Source organism: Chaetura pelagica, unplaced genomic scaffold, assembly GCF_000747805.2.
Source record: "Chaetura pelagica isolate M959 unplaced genomic scaffold, ChaPel_1.0 scaffold166, whole genome shotgun sequence".
Classification (NCBI taxonomy): Eukaryota; Metazoa; Chordata; class Aves; order Apodiformes; family Apodidae; genus Chaetura; species Chaetura pelagica.
This window is the reverse complement of record NW_009953758.1, coordinates 370,325-392,139: the sequence shown is the minus strand read 5'-3', so window position 1 is coordinate 392,139 and position 21,815 is coordinate 370,325. Positions and strand designations below refer to the sequence as shown.

The following is a 21,815-nucleotide window of genomic DNA, read 5'->3' as shown; positions in this document are numbered from 1 at the left end:
TACACCTGAATATATCTGTATATAATTGTATATATTTTCTTGTATCATTCATTAGTGTTTTAATTAAAGCTGTGTAGTTTAGTTTTCAATCCAGCCAAGTCTCTCTCTTTTTCTCTCTCTCCTTCCCTACCTGGGTTGGGGGGAGGGGGGATCGAGAGCATTGTTGTCGGACCTAAGTCAAACTGTGACAATTTTCAAAGAATGAAAGAGTAAGCAAGGCCTTTCTGCTAAAAACTGACCCTGAAAAAGCATAAGGCAGGCTATCCTCAGAGCACTGATTCCTGCAAGTGAGCTGCTAGCTTCTACTAAAAAACAGTTCTTCAAAAAAACACACTGTCCACCGAAAAGAAGAACAACATTTTTAAAGCTCTAAAGGAAAACTCTGAAGTTTCACTAAGGTACTAGGGTAAATAAAAAAGAGCTTGATTCCAGTAACTATAATCCTGACATGGCATCATATTGCTCAGGTCATTACTGTGTTACTACAGACTGTAGAAGTAGTCTCTAGTAACAATTGGGTATCAAAAGTCTTGAAATATAGCCTTTAAGCAAATTCACAGAGGCTTTTTTATGCAATGTGGGCCAGAACAAGAGCTTACTCGGCTACTGTGAATAGAAAAAAAGGAGTCTGGTTTTGGAAGAGCAAGGAAATTAAAATACTAAAAAAGGAAAGTGGGAGTAGATGATTGAGTTGCACAGAAACTTCCTGTAGCAAACAAATTTCATTATTTCAGGCTGAAGCAACATATAAGTATTTAAGATTATATTATATAATCAACAGATAATCATAGAATCATAGAATCTTAGGAGTTGAAAGGGACCTCGAAAGATGATCTAGTCCAACCTCCCCTGCCAGAGCAGGGTCACCTAGAACACATCACACAGGAACGCATCCAGGTAGATTTTGAATGTCTCCAGTGAAGGAGACTCCACAACCTCCCTGGGCAGCCTGTTCCAGGGCTCTGTCACTCTCACAGTAAAACATTTTTTTTCAGATATTCACCTTGAACCTCCTATGCTCCAATTTGCACCCATTACCCCTTGTCCTATCACTGGTCATCACTGAGAAAAGTCTAACTCCATCTCCCTGACACTCACCCCTTACATATTTGAAAACATTGATGAGGTCACCCCTCAGTCTCCTTTTCTCCAAGCTAAAGAGACCCAGCTCCCTTAGCCTCACCTCGTAAGGGAGATGTTCTACTCCCTTAATCATCTTTGTAGCTCTGCGCTGGACTCTTTCAAGCAGTTCCCTGTCCTTCTTGAACTGAGGGGCCCAGAACTGGACACAATACTCCAGATGTGGCCTCACCCATGCAGAATAAAGGGGGAGGAGAACCTCTCTTGACCTACTAACCACACCCTTTCTAATGCACCCCAGGATGCCACTGGCCTTCTTGGCCACCAAGGCACATTGCTGGCTCATGGTCATCCTCCTGTCTACCAGCCTTCTGGTGTGTCAGCCACTCCTCCCAGCTTAGTGTCATCAGCAAACTTGCTGAGGGTACATTCTATACCCTCATCCAGGTCGTTGATGAAGATGTTGAACAACACCCGTCCCAGTACCGACCCCTGAGGGACTCCACTAGTCACACACCTCCAACCAGACTCTGCCCCATTGACTACAACTCTGACTCCTTCCTTTCAACCAGTTCTTGATCCACCTCACTACCTGATCACCAAACCCATACCTGATCAACTTATCTACAAGGATGCTGTGGGAGACAGTATCAAATGCTTTACTGAAATCAAGATAAACCACATCTACTGCTCTACCATCATCTATCCACCTAGTAATTTCCTTATAGAAGGCTATGAGGTTAGTCAAACATGATTTACCCTTGATAAAACCATGCTGACTGCTCCTGATAACCCCCATGTCATTGATATGCCTAGAGATAGCGACAATAACAAGTTGTTCCATCACCTTTCCAGGGATGGAGGTGAGGCTGACCCGTCTATAGTTACCCGGGTCCTCCTTCTTGCCCTTCTTGTAGACCGGTGTGACATTTGCTAACCTCCAGTCCTCAGGCACCTCTCCTGTTACCCATCTTCCATCTTTCCTTACAGGTCCAGAAAATCATCTGCTGGGATTCAGAAAGAACATCTGGTCCAATCACCCTGTTCAAGGAGGACCACCTAAAGTCAGCTGTCCAGGACTATGTAATTTAAGTTCAGTTTAGTGATTGGTAGCATTTCTCTTCAAAATTATAAATGTCAGATGACTGAATGCACTATAAAAACTGGTGCACTTTTTTTTTAAAGAGAGTCTTAATTTTACATTCTTTTCTTCTCTATTATCATAACCAGTCAAGTGGGAGACCAGCCAGCAACTGTCACATACAGCTCTCTTACTGGTTTCTACCCAATTCCTGAGTGAAACTGCTGTTCTGTGCCTGGCACACCAGGCACTGAATCTCCATAAATTATTATTCTGATGTCAGAAATGCAGGATTGTAGCTTCATTCAGAGAGTCTGTTGGGCATGGGGAGTGAGCAGATGAAGAATGCTTCTATTTACACAAAAATATTTGTCATTAGCCAAGAGCAAAGAGAAAGAAAATACAGAGAGCATGAAAATTTAACATGGATTTATTCCTCTTCGGGGGTAAAAAGGTGAGGCTGAAGCACAGTGGTGGAATGAATGGATAACGGCAGTTATCATCATAACTCTTTTGGAAATTAACAGTATTTGCCCTCAGGAGCATCAAAACTAGCTATTTTACATGCACACCATGAACTTTATTAATACATGAGAAAGAAAAGGAAGGAAGCACAAGAATATTGTCATGTAAACCAATTTTGAATGGTGAGGAAAATACACAAGAAAGAAACCTGTAAAGAGCAATGACCTGTTCCTCTTTATTTACATACATATACAAAAGAAAGAAAGCAAATACACCTACAGTCAAGACAGATAAAGCTACGAACAGGAGTTTCTTACTTCAAGGCTTCTACTCTGCTGCTACACATGTGGTAAAACTAATTTCCACTCAACTGCTTATTCCACCACATGCGTATGAGGCTGGAAGTTGAGTCTTGCTGCATTCCTCATGCCCAACAAAGAAGGGAAAAATAAAAGTGCTTGGATGGCAACACACTACTGGGGATAGACTAGCCCTAAACTTTCTCTGAGTAACATTACACAAGTTACATCCCCCTTGCTCTCCTCCTATATTAGGACCACAACATCATTGAAGACTGAGAGGATCCCAGTATATCCAGTTGTTGCTTGCACAGAAGCTACTCAGTAACTGTTCATCCAGGCTACTGCAGTTGGCCCTGTGGAAGTCCAGGGTTCTGGTCCTGCTAGGTATTCTGTTCCTCCCACACAGGATCCTGAACTCCACCATCTCATGATCACTGCAGCCAAGGCTGCCACTGACCATCACCGCTTCAACCAGACCCTCCCTGTTGGTGAGCACAAGATCCAGATGTGTTTCTGAGCTGCTTGACAAACGGAAGTTAGGTAGACTAAAAATTAAAAATTGTTAAATATTAATGAAAACTTGTGTTTTGAACTGCAGAATAATAAAGTACTTTATCTACCCCACGAGGAAGGTGTATGTGAGTGGGGAAATGAATATATTCCTTTGCATGTGTGCGTCTGTGCCAATATCAAACTGAACATATTCCAAAGCTTATAATGTTTTTGTACCATGAGCTAACTATATTTTTTCACTGATGCATTCATTTCATAGGCAAAGCTTATCACTTCCACCGCACAGAATTACCCTTGTGAAAATATATCCCAATGAGATGAGGACAGAGCAGGGAGAATATGCATGTAAAAACCCTGAAACACTATAGCAACTCCATATTTGCTGGGATTACATTCAAAGAAGTCATATGAAGCCTTTGCTGGCATGCAGTTTCAGTTATGATCGTTTGTCGTTCAGCAAATCAGTAGTATTAAAATAATCTGACTGCAGTTTTGAAGTGACTTGCAAACATGTCTACTAGAATACACAGGTTATTAAATTAATCTTTCTACTTATATCACTTTAAAATATTATCTCTTGCAGAACAAGATGTAAGGGAGAGAAAATGATTGAGGAAAAAAATGCACTCGTGAATAAGAAGGCTATAACCAGACTATAAAAAAAATGCCAGTTTCAAACAAAGAATTCCCCTGGCTGTTAATATACTAAATATTAAATACCTAACTCACTTTAACAATTTTAATAAAACCAAACTATGGGGAATGCCAGATCACAAGTTTTGCTCAATAGCAGGTCACTTAATTTTTAGATTATAGGTAACTTTGATCATAGGACACACAAAAGGCATAAAATGCTTCCAAAGACAGTGCTTTAGGTAAGATACACAGATCAGGACTCAGTATGAACTTCAGTTATCTTAACACATGAACAAAACACAGTGTGGAACAAATTCACTTCTGACTTGAATACGGAAATAATGGATGTTTAAGAAGTGACATGCCAAATTCTAAATATGTGTCCAGAAATGGGAATCCCACACTCGTGCAAGGTCCTATGCCACAGAAAACTGATAAAAGAGAAAACAAAAGTCATGTAGCTATGCAAATGGTCACATGTGAAAGCAAAAACTCTATTTGCGATGGTAAATGCAAGCTGCTCATCTACCTACCTTTACTTTATGATAAGGGGTCAGGTACCAAGTACTGAGCATGTGCTTTCACAAAGTTTCAAATATTGAAGGAAAAAAAGTTTATATGCACTTTTCCATTTTATATCAGGAACATGGGACTAGAAAGGACCACCTGCATCTTCTCCTATCTCAGGCATCCAATCTCTTCAAACTTATTGGATTTCATCTTAGAAGAACTTCCTTCTTTGGAAAGTTCCTTTTTCAGTTCTGGTTCTCCTAAAAATTCAGTAACATTTTTCTTCCTATTTCCAGCCTCCATGTATTGAAAACAAATTACATTGTATCCTTCCTTCACATAATAGCATACAAGTGGGATCTTGATAAAAACCAAACTAACCTGTCACAGCTTCCCATATTTTTAGCAAATAGTTTAGTGAACCCTAAAATCTTTGTTCCTTAATGCTGGAGTTAAAAGTTCAACCCAATAACTGCAACAGATGCCTACTCACATCCTTAAGCAGACAACTGACATGCCTGGTGCTGTCAGGGAACTCTACAGATGCCTGACACAATACTGGAACTTTAAATATGCATGAGACTACATTCCCTACCCAAGGCAAATGACTTTTACATACAACAGAAGTTACCTACACAAGTAAAGAGGAAAAAAATTGACAGTTAATACAGGTATTCCAAGATCATATTGTTGTTACAGTTGTTTTGTCCACATTTCTTTTACTTTTTTTTAATATTTTGTATTTCCCAATGCCTTTAAAAACAGACAACCAAGCAACTCATTGTATGCAGGAAAAAAAATGGGTTAAAACTGGCTAACTTCCAAAAGGTTAAAGGGCTGTGACCTTGGTTAATAATATTCTTATTTTCTATGATGGCTCTGACTCTCGACTACAATTTCCACATCTACATAAATACATTCATACACCTAAATGCATACCTATATATATTTTTATACACACAGCTTTCCATAAACCTAATGTTGCCATTTTTACAACATTTTACTAAGTAAATCAAAGCACGGTTACATCATTTGACATATCCAAATGTAACAGATGTTATCAGCAACAATTGCATGCAGCCATGAAAAGATTTAACTTGCCTACACAAAATGGGTATGCTTTTTCTTGGTGATGATGAATGGTTACATCTTCAACTTCCTTGATGTTATGACCAGAATCCCTCTACCCTTTCACAAAGGCAACCTTACAACCTTTTTCTCCCAGCTCCCAAAAGACAAGCTCATCAAGTTGTTAAATTAATACTTTACTCACCAATGCTACTCAGAGAACTGCTGCTTTCAGAATCAGAAGGCATTATGGACAGCACACTGTAAGTAGACCCTAAAATTAGAAAAACAGAAACAGTATTACTTTCTTTTCTTCTCCCCAAACCAAGCTAACCATTCGTTTTCTTGATACTGTAGATGCCAAACACACCGAATTAGAGAGAACGCACAACACTAATGCATAAAAATCTAACAGAAGTACAATCTGTAAATGAACATTGTACTACTGCCTGATGAGTAAGAAATCTTTTTGGATTAAGTGGTAAAAAAGTTCAGCAAAATATTGATTTAAAACGGTGGTTATTTCAGACACGTTTCATCTCTACATTATGCAGATTATAACTGACACCTGTGACAACAGTAAGAATCTATTTTAATTTTTTATTTTTACATGTACCAGCTCCTATTTAATTATGAAACTGATTTGTATTCTTATCAAACTTCCTTCAGACTCAGAAATTTCATTTCATTGGTAAATAAGTTTTGCTTGCATCCATTTGCAGCTTAAAAGAAAGGTCCTACAAAGCTATCTGCTGTTACTGACAATACTCAGTTTTTCCACATATTCATAGATCAATAGAGAGAGGTACCTTTCACTTCAGTTCTTTTAGAACTATGCTAGATTTTACTTACCAGGAGAACTAGAAAAATAGGTCCTATTTCAAAAACCTTACAAACTAAACAGCTCCACCATTTCTCACAAACAACATAAACACACTTCAGTAAAGACAGGGAGGGATTATGTGCAAAAGCAATTTGAAATCTGGTCTGTTTTCAGTTCTAGCCAGGATGTGAGACGTGTCTTAACTCTTCACAAGCTCAAACAGCGTCAACACTTTGAGAAGCTGCTTTTCCTACGGTTCTCCTTGTGTTTCAATATATATTTCTTCCTGTTTCTTTGAAATTAAGAAATAAAAGCTGAGAAACAGCATTAAACGCATGAATCGACTTTTGAAACAGATTAAAGAAAGGACAGACTGGGAAGTCAGAAATAAATCCTTGGTTTTGCTAATCTTCTCTCCTTCTTACTGGAAAATAAATTACATCTGTAACAGTGGCCTCAGAAAAAAATCTGCTGCACATTTTTGCTTCCATCTCAAATATTTTCACATAATTTAAGCTGTGTTCCTATTTCATTAAGGCTTATTAAAAACAAAATAATTTCTGCATTAATTAAAATGAACCTCTGTGCATATTTCTGAACTCGAGTGACTTGCAGTATTTCCTGTAGTCTGGACTAAAAGGATTGGAATGATAAGGCATGCTAAAAAAAGCTGATCAATACATTAAACGAATAAGGACATTTTGATGACAGACAACGCATATGGAGATTGTATCAAAACTGCACAAGGAGCAATACTTCATTTTATTTGGCAATTGAAGGCAAAATTAGTTCCTCTAAAAGATTACGTAGGAGTCCCATACCTAAACAAATTTTTACTGATAGCTACTTCAGCTTCTTTTTAAGAGTGAAAAAAGAATCAATATCTCATCATCTTAGCTGAGCTATCTTTTATTTATTGTCAAAAAGCACTGATCCTCCCTATCTTGTTTTCCTGCATTAAAAACTAGAGCCAGGAGTTAAAATGAGTTAAATCCTGCTCTCTGGGATAGAGAAGTTTTGTGAAACTGACTTCATCAGTGGATAAACATGACTCTCCCTAGCCATGTTGTTAAAACATAACATCAGATTTGTAAATGCAAGATTCCGTATGCATGGCATGTTATCACAAGAAAAAATACAATTGTGAAGAGGGAAGGAATCATCTGACCATTTGCAACACCTCACTTTAATAAAATGAACACAAAAAAAGTCTAGTAGCATTTCTTTGGCTTCCAAGGCTGTTTGTGTTTGTCCACTTTATAAGATGCATCCTCACATAAATGAAGCCACTTAAAATTACCTCAAAAGAAATTTAGGCACAGGCAATAGGGCACAAGCTAGTTTCTATAACACAAAGTACTAGAACACCCTCTTTATTCATGAACTACACAATCATGGTATTTTAAAAAATCTGTTGAAAAACCATTCCCCCCTCTACCCTCCCCCTTGCTAAGCATTAAAATTTAATCTTAAAACTTTCTGGTTGTCCACCTTTTCAAATTGCACAAGAAATACAATCAGAACACAAAACCCAACAAGTAATCACAACTGCTTTCTCAGGTTCATGTTGAAAGTGCTTCATATCCAGGGGTTCACAAGCCTTTCACCACACTTTTCCAAATATTTTTCCACTAGTATTCACCTCACATGCCAAAGTCCCCCAGTACAAAAGCTTGCTACATTTATTTTCAATTCACTGACTCATAACAACTGCTGACACATTCAAGTTCAAAATTACAACTTGAAATGACTGAAATGTTCTGATAAATACAATAGCTACTACTCATACTTAATTTAAAAAAAAAATAAAAAATTGCCAATCTTCTACAGATACACATACATACAGAGGAAAGAGTATAAAGCATCCTATCTTTGCATTGCAAACTTCTTTTCGGGGCATTTCTTTTTTGCTCATTCAGATTTAAGGGTATATTAAACAGCTTTGGCAGAGGGATTTAGAAACCGTTGCAGCATATACTTAAGAATCTTACAAATCCCATTTCCTTCTATTTTCAACAATTAGAGCAAGTCAAATTTTCTTAAGTTATTACTGTCTTTATTAGTCAGATGACAGGTAGGTCACTTAAAAATTCACACATTCAGGAAAGGAAATCATTGCTTAACTGCAAAGCCACCTCCAGGGACAAAAGAAGAACAAAATTCTCATTTGCCTCTATCTTTCACACAATGTCTACACAGAAACAGGAGTATACCTTTTCCTTGCTAAGACAGATGAAGACGGAGATAGGGAGAGAAAAAAAAAGTTACATGTCCTAGGAGACACAAACTGTCTCACTAAGCAATTTTCTCATTAGCAATGTCAAATCTAGACTGAGAGAATTAAATTATTAGCACAAAATTAAAACAGAACATTTGTGTCTTCTTTCTAGCCTTTTAATTGTGAAACACAACTGGGCATAAACTGCACTTCAAGAAGAGTCTAAAAGAAACAAACCAGCTTATCTCAAAGACAACAAAACAAGCTTGCACTTGGCACCTTCTGCAAAAAAGCAGCACAAAGGATTAAGTAGAATTTATTCTATGACTATATGCTAAATTATTGAATGACTTCTGAGAAAAACATACTGTGTTAAAATTTCATTATGTGGAGATAAGCTGAATGAATAGGTCAGGCTGATTCTGATTTAATATGACAATTTCTGTGTAGGTTTAGATTCAGAAAATTTAAGTAACCTGCTGGAAGCCAGACACATCAGTAAAGAAGCGCTGAGTTCATACACTAATGTTCCTAGTTGTCAGTCATACACTTAAATAGAAAACTATCTTCAGCTGTTAAAAACAAGTATCTGTAAAATTCCTATTTTCTTAGTAACATCTGTTCAAAACACCTTCTAGGATAAACCCAGAGACAGATACTTCTAAATATGCATTCCTAAGTGTATTCTCTTTAGTAACAACTACTTTCATTGCTACAGGTATCTTCTTTCTTTAGCCAGGAAGCAATACATGATCACTTGATCATTAGGATACCCTTATGGCTGTTTGCTTACTTTATAGCATTATTTGTTCTTGTTAACTGCACTGGATCAAATCATCCTCTTTCCCCAAAGAAGCACAGGACAGATTAAAAATCTTTACAGATCACAAAACACACATGATGACAGTGCTTCAGTTAACAGCATTCAAGCTATTTTGCCATTGACACGATGCTCTAATAATGCATTATGAGTCAAGTTACCATGACGTTTTATTAGCAGGATAGCAATTATAACCAACCAGTTACCGGAAACTAGATGTACGAAAACTTATGACTGCTTAAAAAATAAACAAAATCATACCCAGTTTATTAAGTCAGCTAGAAATTTTGTCCCTTACTACATTCCAATCTTTCATTTCTTTCTTCACAATTTATAAAATTAATACTTGAATCTCTTGCACCACAACAGAAGTGATTAAGTATACCTTCTGGAGCAGTAGGATCAAAGATGCAATCATAATTGCTATTGCTATTACTTATTCAAAAAGTCCTGCAGCAATTCAGGTTCTGAACCAGAACAACTGTTTTAACCTTTGTCTTCTTGCTTTTTGACCAGGATGGCTTTTAACTCTGCATTATTGAGTGCATTTTGTCTTCACAAGTCATTTTTCTCCAACACTCCACTTCAGCTGCAGAAAACTGCAACAGCAAATGACCATGCCCTCTTCTTACAGCCATGAATTTCCATTAGGATGTGCAGAAAGCTGAGTGATGATTTTTCAACAGTTACTTTAAGGCTAACAGCAACACACCTAGCTACTATGAAAATACCAGCATGCAAATTTATATTACTCAGATTGTAGCAAAATAACTTCTGGTTTGTAGAGCTGCACATACTGCCCTCACTGCTAACTCTCTCTCACAAGAGGAATGCCTATTTTTGTAGGCTGACACCCAAAAGCCAGATAAAAGAATAACTGGATCCAGATTCTTTAACCTCAGCACTTAGTACAGGTAGTAAAAAGCTGCATTTAAAGTCAAGTCTTCATATAACTGCAATGCAGGCAGATGAAACAGTCACGTATTTCAACTCATGTGGATTATACAGATGGTCCTTGCATTATTATCAGTGTAGCAGTGTGGCCGTCTGCTCTACAAACACAGAGTGGTATTACAGCTGACTACCTTAACAAACACACATAAAAATATTTTTTATTAATTATTTTTAATATAGCTGCTTTAACAATGGCAGTTAATCTATTCTGGGAAAACCGATCTCCATTTCAGTGGTAAAAAGCCTATTGTACCACAGAATTGTAGAAGCATTAAGGTTGGAAATGACCTTCCATTAACTTTTTTCTGCTTCTAGCCATCAAGAGACTTATATTTGTTTGCTGGATTACGTGTGATAAGCCAAAGGCAAATAAACAAAACAAACAAAAAAGAAAAGCTAACAGTATTTTATTTTTTTAACAAGGTTTTTGCAATCTCAAACTGTTTGTCTTAAGGTTATCTTCTTCATCAATGTTACTCACCAAATTATACAGAAGAGGAAATAATTAAGTTTGTTTATTAAGGTTGGGAGATAAAAATGCTCATTAAGCTTCCCAGATGACTAAAATGCTGTAGAGGACCTTCATCAATCCTTTTCTCTCTTGGAAAGAAACTCAGGTAACCTAGGGTCTAAATCCACTTGGTAAGCACGGGCTCCTTCAGTACTCCATCTGCAGTGTCAGGGGGACAGAGTTAGGCTTTTCTCGGTGATGACCAGTGATAGGACAAGGGGTAATGGGTGTAAATTGGAGCATAGGAAGTTCAAGGTGAATATCCGAAAAAAATTTTTTACTGTGAGAGTGACAGAGCACTGGAACAGGCTGCCCAGGGAGGTTGTGGAGTCTCCTTCACTGGAGACATTCAAAACCCACCTGGATGAGTTCCTGTGTGATGTACTCTAGGTGACCCTGCTCTGGCAGGGGGGTTGGACCAGATGATCTCTCGAGGTCCCTTCCAGCCCCTAAGATTCTATGATTCTATGATTCTATGATATTCCAGGTATTGCTGAAGGGCCCAAGGCTTCAGCTGGCAATGCACTGATGGTAGCTACCTGAAAGCAGCAGGCTCTCATGGACCCACATAATCTTTAGCACAGTGCTTTTTGTCCCTACAGCTATTGATGAGATGCCATCTCCAACAGGGAGCAGCTACAGATTGCTTTTCCTGTACACATCAGGCAGGGAGAGCATCAGCCCAATAGCACACAGCCCATCTCCCCCATTCAGGAATTATCTGCAAACTTCACTTTTTTGTTCTCTGTATCAGTACTAAAAGCACATGCCAATTCTGCCTACCCTTACACATAGCCTGGTCCCATTTTGTCCCAGCTGCCTCTTCCTTAACACTGTCCAAACTGACTGTGGTAGCTCATACCTGTCTATTTCAAGAAAATTTATCATCTGCTCTGTATCTAGATAGCTAACAGTTTTCATCTGTCAGACACCTAGAAAATGAAATTTTCAAGGCCACTACTCAGTCTTTCTGGTTCATTTTCTGAGTTTTATTGCCAAGTATACGGCACATAAGAAAGTTAAGTCATCTCAGCCAATAAGCGTTTAAGGAATTGTCCAAGTACATTGCTATTGCTATGAATCATCCCTGTTGACAGGAACTCACACTTCAGACCTGCTGACCCTGATACTGACTACGGCTGTAAATGCATGTCATGTGAAGAGCTAACTGGGCAGCTCCATATTTTGACACTGACCAAGGAAAGATGCAATCTGGAATCCTCCATGACCATGACTGAAGGGCAGTATTGCTCACTACAATTGATGGGGGGGGGGAAGCAAATTGGGAAATAGGACAAGTCATACAGGAAAGTCCAGCCCAATCTCTTTGAAAGATGAGATACAAAATTCTCAAGGACACAAAGTTGAGATCCAAGTGACAATTCTTAAAAATTTCTAGAGGAAAAAGGGATACAGATGATACACCAAGTCACATCATTATTTGGGCCAGAAACAGACACCACTTAGAATATCATTCCCTTTCACTTAGCTTTGACAGAAATAGAATTCCTGAACACCTTCAAATGTGCTTGCTCGTTTCTTCTAACCCCAGGTAATAAGATATTCACATACCTTTTTCCTAGCACGTTCACCAGTTCTCAAAGTTTGAGGAAAGACTTGTCGATTTTGTTATGCAGTACTCCTTCCAGGGAAAGCTCACTTGGCAAAGTTATTTCCATATCTAGAGGCAATTATTTACATCAAGCTAAATTCCAGAAGATTTGCAAGTAATTCAACTGAGATTTCTGGAGGATGATACCATCTGCCATTTGCAACTGACCCTAGAATATCTAAATTCAAATAAATTATGTTCAGAAAATACCCACATGCTATGCAGTCAAAAGCAAAAAAAATGTTATGGGATTAAGGTGGCAAACACCAGGTCCCTGAAAATGCACTCTCAACCAGCAGCTGCCTTACTAAATTCACAATGCTGACAATTGATAAATTCAAACCTCCATTAGTTTTCACAGATACTAAGAAAGCTTTGTAGCATATTATTTCATCAAATTTGGGGAATTTAAAATTGCAGACACTGATGTTCAAAAGACTAGGAATCTACTAGGTAACAAGGAAAATAAGCATTAATTCCTCAAGATTAGTCTCTTAACACATCCAGTCCATTCATTAAGTCACAGTGTCCTGCAACTGAGTGTTTCTTCTGCAGAAGCAGCTGGGGGTATGCCTGAAACTACAGGTGACAAGACCTTCCATCACGTGCCTAACCTGAGCTTTTTTCTAGCAATTCAGACTTCTCCCTTAACAAACAAGCATTATGGAACAAAGTCTTTTTTAGGACATGTCATCAAGGATGCACATGTACCTACACCCATCCATAAATGTATTCTAAATAAAAGAATTTATGTGCTTCAATTGTAATGGTATAGCTAAAGCCAGCTTTCCTACTCTGTAGACACTTTCAAACAAGGACAAAGTAGTTTAACATAGTTCTATCTTACTCCTGTGCAACAGGAGAATTAGACACACAAGGAACAAAGCACCTTAACACAAACACAACCACAGTCACACCAAGGGGTTGTGCTGTTTACAGCTCAGAAAAAAAAAAAGCCAGTCCTTTGTAATTCCAAGCAGAGGAGTAACATATCAAAGTCCAAAGGGTTATTTTTCCTCTCTTCATACTATCAATCTTATCTAAACTTACCTATGTACACTTTAATCTTGTAAAATTATCTTGGCTGAATATCTTTCTGATTTCTACAGCCCTAGCATACTGGCAGCAGTGAAAATTCTATTTTAAACAAGAACTGGAACCAAGTAGTTGGAAAGCTCTTCTCAAAAGGCAGGACTGTTACTATGCAAGAACAAAACTGGGAACCATGTATGAAGTTATGGTTACACAGTATCACCTCATGTTGCTCTTGATATTAAATGCTATAAATAATAGCTAATTACAAAAACTTGTTGCCTGATGTTTTTAACCTGAATTCCCCACTTTCCTACAACTTAGAAAGCAGCTCACATCTACTGCTCATGAGGATTTCAAGAGATGTACCAATACAATAATCCAAACTTAGACCATGTGGGAGTCAATACTTCACACACCTTCTTTAAAATTCAAGTGGAATTAAGAGATTTAACTTTTTCAAAGCATTCATTCTCTAGAAAAAATGACTCATGTTACTTAGTATGAAATTCGGCATGATGCCAGCAATCTCAAGTAACCTCACTTCAACCTTGAAAGGAGATGTATACTCCCTAGTGAAGACCTAAAAAATTTATTATTCTTATATTGCTCCTTGTAGTATGCTTCAATATTCAGTCTGTAACTATCCCCTCTTCAGGCAAAAGAACAGAAAACAACGTCCCAAGATAGTTTCATTAAATTACGTTACGGAAGGGCTTTAAATTCAACTTTGCTGTGTTGTTACGAAGGAAAAAACTACATGCACTTTCATATAAGAAAGGCTTGTATCCAAGATTTTTCTGTGTCTGTTTACAGCAATTGTTACTTGACATGGTAATAGATTAAATTATTCATCTTGAATGTATCTTTTCTAAGATTGTTCTCCTTGGCAAGTTTATTTTTTCCCCCCAATACTCTACTTCCTTTAAGAAAGCAAAAGTAAGGAAGAATAAAACACAAAGCTTTTTTCCCCCCTCCTACTGCTGCCAACAGTAATTCCATATTAAATACATATATATTTTTTCTGTAGGCTCTGCACATATGTCACTGTTACTCTCAGACTTCAGACCCAAGTCCTCTTCAGGACCCTTGCAATTACACAAAGGTTATCAGAATTGGGTGAATGCTACTAGCACACAGCAAGTGCTGCAGATGAAATGCTGAATTCATGGCAAAGTGACTGAGACCCCTCTCTAAAGCTGGGCAAATTGGAGCAAATATTCTGTGTGGATCTATACAAGATCTTTCCAGAAAGGTACAAGTTTTCACAAAGGTAATACCATAACCAGACAACTTTTGAAAGTGCCAAGTACAGATATGACCTCAGAAAAAAGGATACAGAAGGTAACAATACCAATTAAGAATACACTTGAACCATGCGCTGTACTTTTTTGGAAGACAAACACAAAAAAACCCACACCTACACCCTCATTTAAGCAACACAAGTATGTCCTTAAACGCTCTCCTGTACAGAACGATTATTACAGAAGTCCATCACCTATGAACTATTTACAAAAATAATTTGTTGCAGAAATCCCCAGGGGTAAACTTCATGCCTCTTCTGGTTACAGCTGCACCACCCACAAGAACTTTTCATCCCTCACCAGAGGTAACCTTCTGCTGTGATGACAGCAGCAACAGGCTGATAACGTGGTGCAGGCACCACCACAGTGTGTGTGAGCAGACTGCTCCCTGACACACAGAGGGAGTAATACAGGAAAACGCTGCTTAAGCTTCCTAATGGCAAAAGTAACACATATAACCGAATACAACAAAAAGCCATCCTCCCTCGTTTACCAAGTTGCTCATGCATACAAATGCTCATTCTACCTGGGAGCTAAGAGCAGAGAAAGCTGGAAAAAAAAAAAAAGAGGTCATCTGGAAGCAATTACGCTATGCATTCCTCTCTCCCCCTTTCTGCCTCTTTTCTGCAGGACACAATTGCTGCTACTTTTCCCTCTCTCACAGTCAAAGCTGGGCAAAGAGGAGATGGAGTCCTCCACCTCTGCTGTAGCTTGCCAGAGCCGCGAGGGAGCCCTGCACAGCCACAAGGCATTTTGCCATGCTGGAGTTTGCTTGCTTATACATATATTCCTAGGGGCTCCTTCTTCTGGATTCACCTTTTATGTAACTCCTTGATAACAGACTGTTTTTGGAGACTAAACCAATTTTGGAGTCTGGAGAGGATTTTTCCTACATAACAAGGGATCAGCATGCCAGATGGGCCTTTCAACCTTTTTGAGATGATTATTTGGAGAGAAGGCAACTCCAACTCTAGCAATTCAGAGTGGCTAATGACTTTTAAGTGGCTTAACTATGACCTTGTAAGCCATTAGGTATGAGTTACCAAGCCAGCGACTGCAGTGAGCACACAAAGAATAACTGGGAACTCGAGGTACTAGTGACAGCCAGCCAGATTTCAATAATGTGATGACTTTTCTAAACCAAGTATTCACCATAAGATTGTCTATGAGACAGAAAAATGCCTGCAATACAGGCAGCCAAATTCTAATAGCTCCATGAGTTCTGGAAAAAGTTTCAAAGATTACTGCACTGACAATGCATTGACAAAAGACTCAAATCACACTTGTAACAAAAAGCAAAAGCATTAGTGTTACATGACAGCACACACTGAGCTTAACGGAGTGCAGCAGACCTCCCTGGAGTCTGCAGAATAGACACAGGCTCAAAATTTAGCATATACCCATGATGTTCAGCACACTGCTTCAACCACAAATACACTGCCCTAGTCTGCTAAGGCAGTGACAGGAGAAAAGACAAAAAAACAAGACTACAACAGTGAAGAGGTAAGACAGCACAAGTCAGAGCTGTTGAGGGAAGAGAGAGTGGCCTCCCACCTGGGAAGGATGATTGAGCCAATAAATGAACACAGAGTTGTCCTGTTTGGAAAGTCACTGGCTTGTCAAGGATGTGTCATTTTCCCTCCACCTTCTCTCACCTACATGTCTTGCAGTAAAGGAGTGTAGGAGGGTGCTGTCTCTTCATCAGCACCATTTGTCAGGGATGAGGCTTGAGGTAAGACAGCTTTAACATCCAAGTTCAGCTACTGGTGCCAGCACAGATGTACCTTAAGTAAGCATACCAGGTCGTTTGGAGTAGCAGATAGACTATGTAACACTTTGCAATGCCTTATTTAACCATACAAACATGCCCACATTACTGTTCCTGTATTAGCAAGAGAAGAGACAGTAAAAATTGTGACTTCATAGATAGCCTTGAAATGGCTTGTTTGTGTAGGCTTAAGAGCAGGCTTGGACAATTCTCCACTTTAAGCCTCCAGTGAACTATCCTTTTTTACATCTTCCTCCTTGAACAGGTTCTGAAGATACTGGGGATGTTTCTAAAGGAGACAGTGTCACTGAGAGCAGCTGCCATCAGGAGCAAATGTTTCATTTTGTTTCCCATTTCAGCAGTAACTGTGAAAGCAACAGTGAGGTCAAGGGTATTCAGAGAGACCAAAACAGCTTGAGGAAAATACCATGGAGTTTGAGGGGGAAAAAAAAAAAAAAAAAAGCTTCTCTCCTAAACTAAAATTGAGATGAATTAACATGCTGCTACACCTATAATAATAAAAATATTTTAAACACAAGGACCAAATTAAACTGATCTGTAATATGAAAAAAGACCTTAGGATATTACTACATATATATAAACACAGCTTAAGATGCATCACTGTTTAGAAGTGCAGGATTAAAATCTACCTTGTCATGATTTACAGCAAACTTTGATACTGCAACTTGTTTCCTACAAGACAATGAAACAAATCTCAAAAGGGTTTTAATTCATATGAAAGCACATAACCATCTCTTTTCTATAAATACCGTCACTGGAAAACTTCAGAGAAAACTTACATTATTTGACTGAAAAGAAGGTTGATAGCATGTAGTTCTTTAAATCATTGCTTTCTCTTCCTGAGCGATACTTTATATTGCTGGGGAAAAAAAAATACTGCAAATTTGCACTTGAAGGGCTAAATTTTCTTTATAACTAGTGATACTTGTGCTGATTCTATTTAAAATACAAAGAACCTTCCAGAAATACTTAATAAATTTGTACTTTAAAAAAAAATAATAAATTAACTGAATCGAAATATTTGGGGAGAAAAAAAAAGTTAAAAGAAAATCAAGATACTGTAGAGATACCTGATAGCAAAAAAAAACTTGTTTCCAAAAAGATGAAATATTTAAGTCTTTGTAGAATTTCAGATAGATCCAGACTGTTTTAATCAAGGGCAAAGTCAGACAATCTATCTGCTGTTGTCCTCAGTATGAGGACAATGGGATAAACCAGTGAGATTTGATCTGGAGAGAACTCCTTTTAGCACGTTCTCTGTTTGTATCCAGTGCATACTCCGACAGGTGTGAGTCTGCAAGCTGGTCATATTAATTTATTTTTCAGTTTCATAAAGTATGCTTTTCACCATTCCCCAGACAAATTATCAGACTCCATGCATGTAAATTAACACTTGGGTAAACAAGCAAGCAAACATAAACCCCCACAATCCTCACTACCCACCTAATCAGAGTTGTCTATCTCAATCCCCTGCACAAACAAGTACAAGCATTAGAGTCCTATAATATATGATACATTGTATAATAAATACAATAAAGTTGATAGCTTCAGGAAGACTATTAGGAAACAGAAGAGTGTAAATTGAGGGGGTGTTGTTAATGTCTCTGTTTTGCCTCGACAAACTCCCTGCACTACCAATCCACTTCACCAGTAAATGAAGCTGCCGATTTAACAACAGCTCCACGTGTATAAAATGCAAGAGCCGATTGTTCAGTCTTTGCAACTATGCAAGATAAAATGAGCCGAAGCACCTTAAGTTCAAGCTGCATCCAAGAAGATCTGCAACGTTTCATTTTAAAAACAGCGTAAGTTTCCCTATCAAAAATCACAGCCTTAAGTGCTTTTTGGTGATGCCACCCAGAAGCAATTACCATATGGAAAGGGGCCATCAGGACAACTTTGAAAAATGAAACTATCTGCACTACTGCAGCCCTTTGGACAGGCAAGCAACATCCCTGTACTGGAAATCTCTATTAGGCAAACATGTTTTATTAAACAAAGAAAATGTCCTGCCTGGTTACAGTGCTTTCCTCCCCCTTGCTATTTTTAGGCTGAACTCCTGCAAGTATTCCTTAAAGTGCAAATACTAACCACTACTGTTTATCACTTCACTTTTAGACACAGCAGATCACCATAATCTTCTTTTCAAAATTAGAGGATTCTAGTCACAACTAATATACTTCTAAAATGTAATATCTTTGGCTCCTCAGCATGCCATAAGAAGGAAAAAATATTTGTATAAATGAAATGATCACCCACTGATTTGTGCCTGCATGGCAAGTATGTGTGTGCCCTCTGGCCAGCAAGGTTCAGAATTTATCAGAAACAACATACTGGCAGATTTGGACTTGGGATAATTTATCCTACCCACACACATAATTGCGCATTTATCACCAACACAAGTTCATAGCAGATACAAATAAAAGCAACATCCAGCAAATAAGTAGCAATTATAATAATGACTACAGGATTAATATTTCTAAGAAATGCTGAAGATAAATATTAAAACAGAAAGTCTACAGATCAAATAACCAGACCATCATGCTTTACTGGCACATGTAGACAGGCAGTGGAATTTGCTTTGTGTTTTCAAAAGCACAGTGGATGTTATGAACCATTCCCTTCCCACCAGGAAAGAAAAACAACTAGAAGAACTAAGTAGAAACAGGATAAGGAAATACAAGCCAGCACCACCAAAGTTCTTCTTGGTCCATTAGGACATTGGAATACCATGGAAAGAGGCAATCACACTTTTACCTATCACAGCCTCCCCCCGCCCCCCATATGAATCTAATTAAAATCCTAATGAACCTGCTGACTCTGTACTATTTTTGTGGCTCCTATGTCCTTACATCTCACTGTAGTAACACATCTAGTTCTACCTCTTAATCATCTTTCATTTGCTTTCTGAGACATTGCTTATCTTCTTACTGAATGCAACCTTTTAATTTTCCTACTTTTCAATTTCTGTCCATCTTAGCAAGAAAATCTACAAGTTTTCATCACTGTGTGGAGTATCTTTGAAGAAAAAGAAAAGCTGTGTTCTGTTTTACAGGACCAGAAAGTCTCTGGCATGGCCCTTGTCTCCAAAAACACATGATAATCTTTCAGAACATCCATCATCTCACCAATACTTGTGTTTCCTGACCAGAAATTCTCTGGCATGGCCCTTGTCTCCAAAAACACATGATAATCTTTCAGAACATCCATCATCTCACCAATACTTGTGTTTCCTACCCAGAAATCTAGCATTCTGCTTTCAAAACTAGAGATCATGCCTATGCCTTCTACTTTCCAAGTAATGAGGTAAGGAAAACAACTGCAAACTTTTCCTTATTTTCTTTTAAAATGTAACATTGTATCTGAAGAATGTGTATTCATAAACTGAAGTCTTAAATGATAACAAGTGGCAATATACAATTAATAAGACAAGTGGAATGTTTATTTGATTCTACTTACCAAGGTGTGTTTGCATTATGAGTTAAACATTACTTTTCTATTGCAAGTCTTAGGACAGGACAATAATCTAAAAATAATTTTTTTAAAATAGTGTCACTGCTGATTCACAGAAGCAAGATTACATTTATCTTCCCAAAACTATAATTTCTCTATTCCAAACCTCTCCAGTTACAAGATCAAGAGTATCTTATAAGCCAAGTAAAATAGCCTACATTTAGAAGAACATGATTTTGTATCTAGAGATGACTCAAAGCATTATTACTAGTTTTAAAAATTCAGATGAATATTTATGTTAGAACACAGTATGCCCATTTATTGTACACTATACATATATTGTTCTTCAAATAAAGAATTAAAATAAAGAAAAAAGATAACTGATAGTTTTAGCCAGCAATATTCAACATGAAGAAAATATAAATCAGCCTTAAGAATTGTTAAATTACTGGCCATTTCTCCAAAATCAATGGGAACTATAAAGCTTTCTGAGAAACTGCTAGCACAGTAATATCAGTCACAATGGATCAGTGCCTTTCTCCCACGGTAAAGCCTTGAAAGACCAGAAATAGCTATAAACCACTGTTATTGTGAGTAATGCAGGCATGGAAGAAGATGACAAAAAAAGAATAGGGAATAGACCTATCTACAACACAGTATGCTACTTAACAGCCAGAATAGGCGCAGAGAAAACTCTGTGGTGTGACAGGAAATCCTCTTCCATCCAGTAGCAATATCAATGATTACACATGCTTCCATGATGTGCTCCTAAGCCAAACTGGGAATGTCCTTGAAGGAACCTCTTGTGACCCTGTGACTATAAGGTAAAGGTACAGATAGCCTAAAGTGTCCTAAAACTAGTGCAAAGAATGAAGGTAGGAGGGATTAATGTGCAAGTTCATCTAGTTCCAACCCCCCTGCATAGGCAAGGACACCACCCACTAGACCAGGTTGCTCAAAGCCGCTGTGCACTCTGAATCACATTATGGCACAAGAACTCTCCTGCAAGTGTGACCACTGATCTCACTGTGACAGCTCAACATGAAACACAGCTCTCAACTTCACACACCCACAACACAAAGCAGGTACAGAAAATAAATCACAGCCATGTAAGGCACCTCTAAAAGGGTGACATCTTTTCCATGCATTTTGCTATTATGCCAACACATACTAAGTTAAAAACTAGAAAGTAAAACACCAATACGAAAACCAAAAAATAATGTTAGTACATGGGGGCTTTTTCCCCACTAAAAAGCTTTCAGCATCCTCAAAGCAAAAATTTATTTTCTTTTTAAATTCTGGATAGTCCAGCCTGCAATTGCAATTTAGCATACATGTGTTTTCCACAGACATAGTCAAGAAACATTAAAGTTAAGAACACCATCAGAGAAGGAAGATCCATGAACCAAAAGGCCTGAAGAATAATGTTTTAACTTTCATTTTACGAAGTCCTGTTGCCTCTGTGTTTAGCTGTGAATGGTAGAAAAGCTGTCAGCACAGCTTATATACACACACAGAAAAGAAACGTGGAATGATAAAACCCACTCTGCTTCTACCAAGACAGAAACCCCAATATGGCACTACTGAAGTTATTCAAAAGGCCTACAAGATTATGCTTACTTGTATGAATGAAAACACTGCAGA

The 21,815-nt window shown here is 38.0% G+C and overlaps 1 protein-coding gene across 1 annotated transcript in view; it reads right to left on the bottom strand.

The window, feature by feature from the left end:
• The window catches only part of DLG5 (discs, large homolog 5 (Drosophila)), a 100,570-nt gene that overhangs the window by 59,695 nt on the left and 19,060 nt on the right, over positions 1-21,815 (bottom strand). Inside the window, exon 2 of the mRNA XM_010000805.1 lies at positions 5,861-5,929. Within this exon, the coding sequence (XP_009999107.1) occupies positions 5,861-5,929 (69 nt within the window). The remainder of the gene's footprint in view (positions 1-5,860; positions 5,930-21,815) is intronic.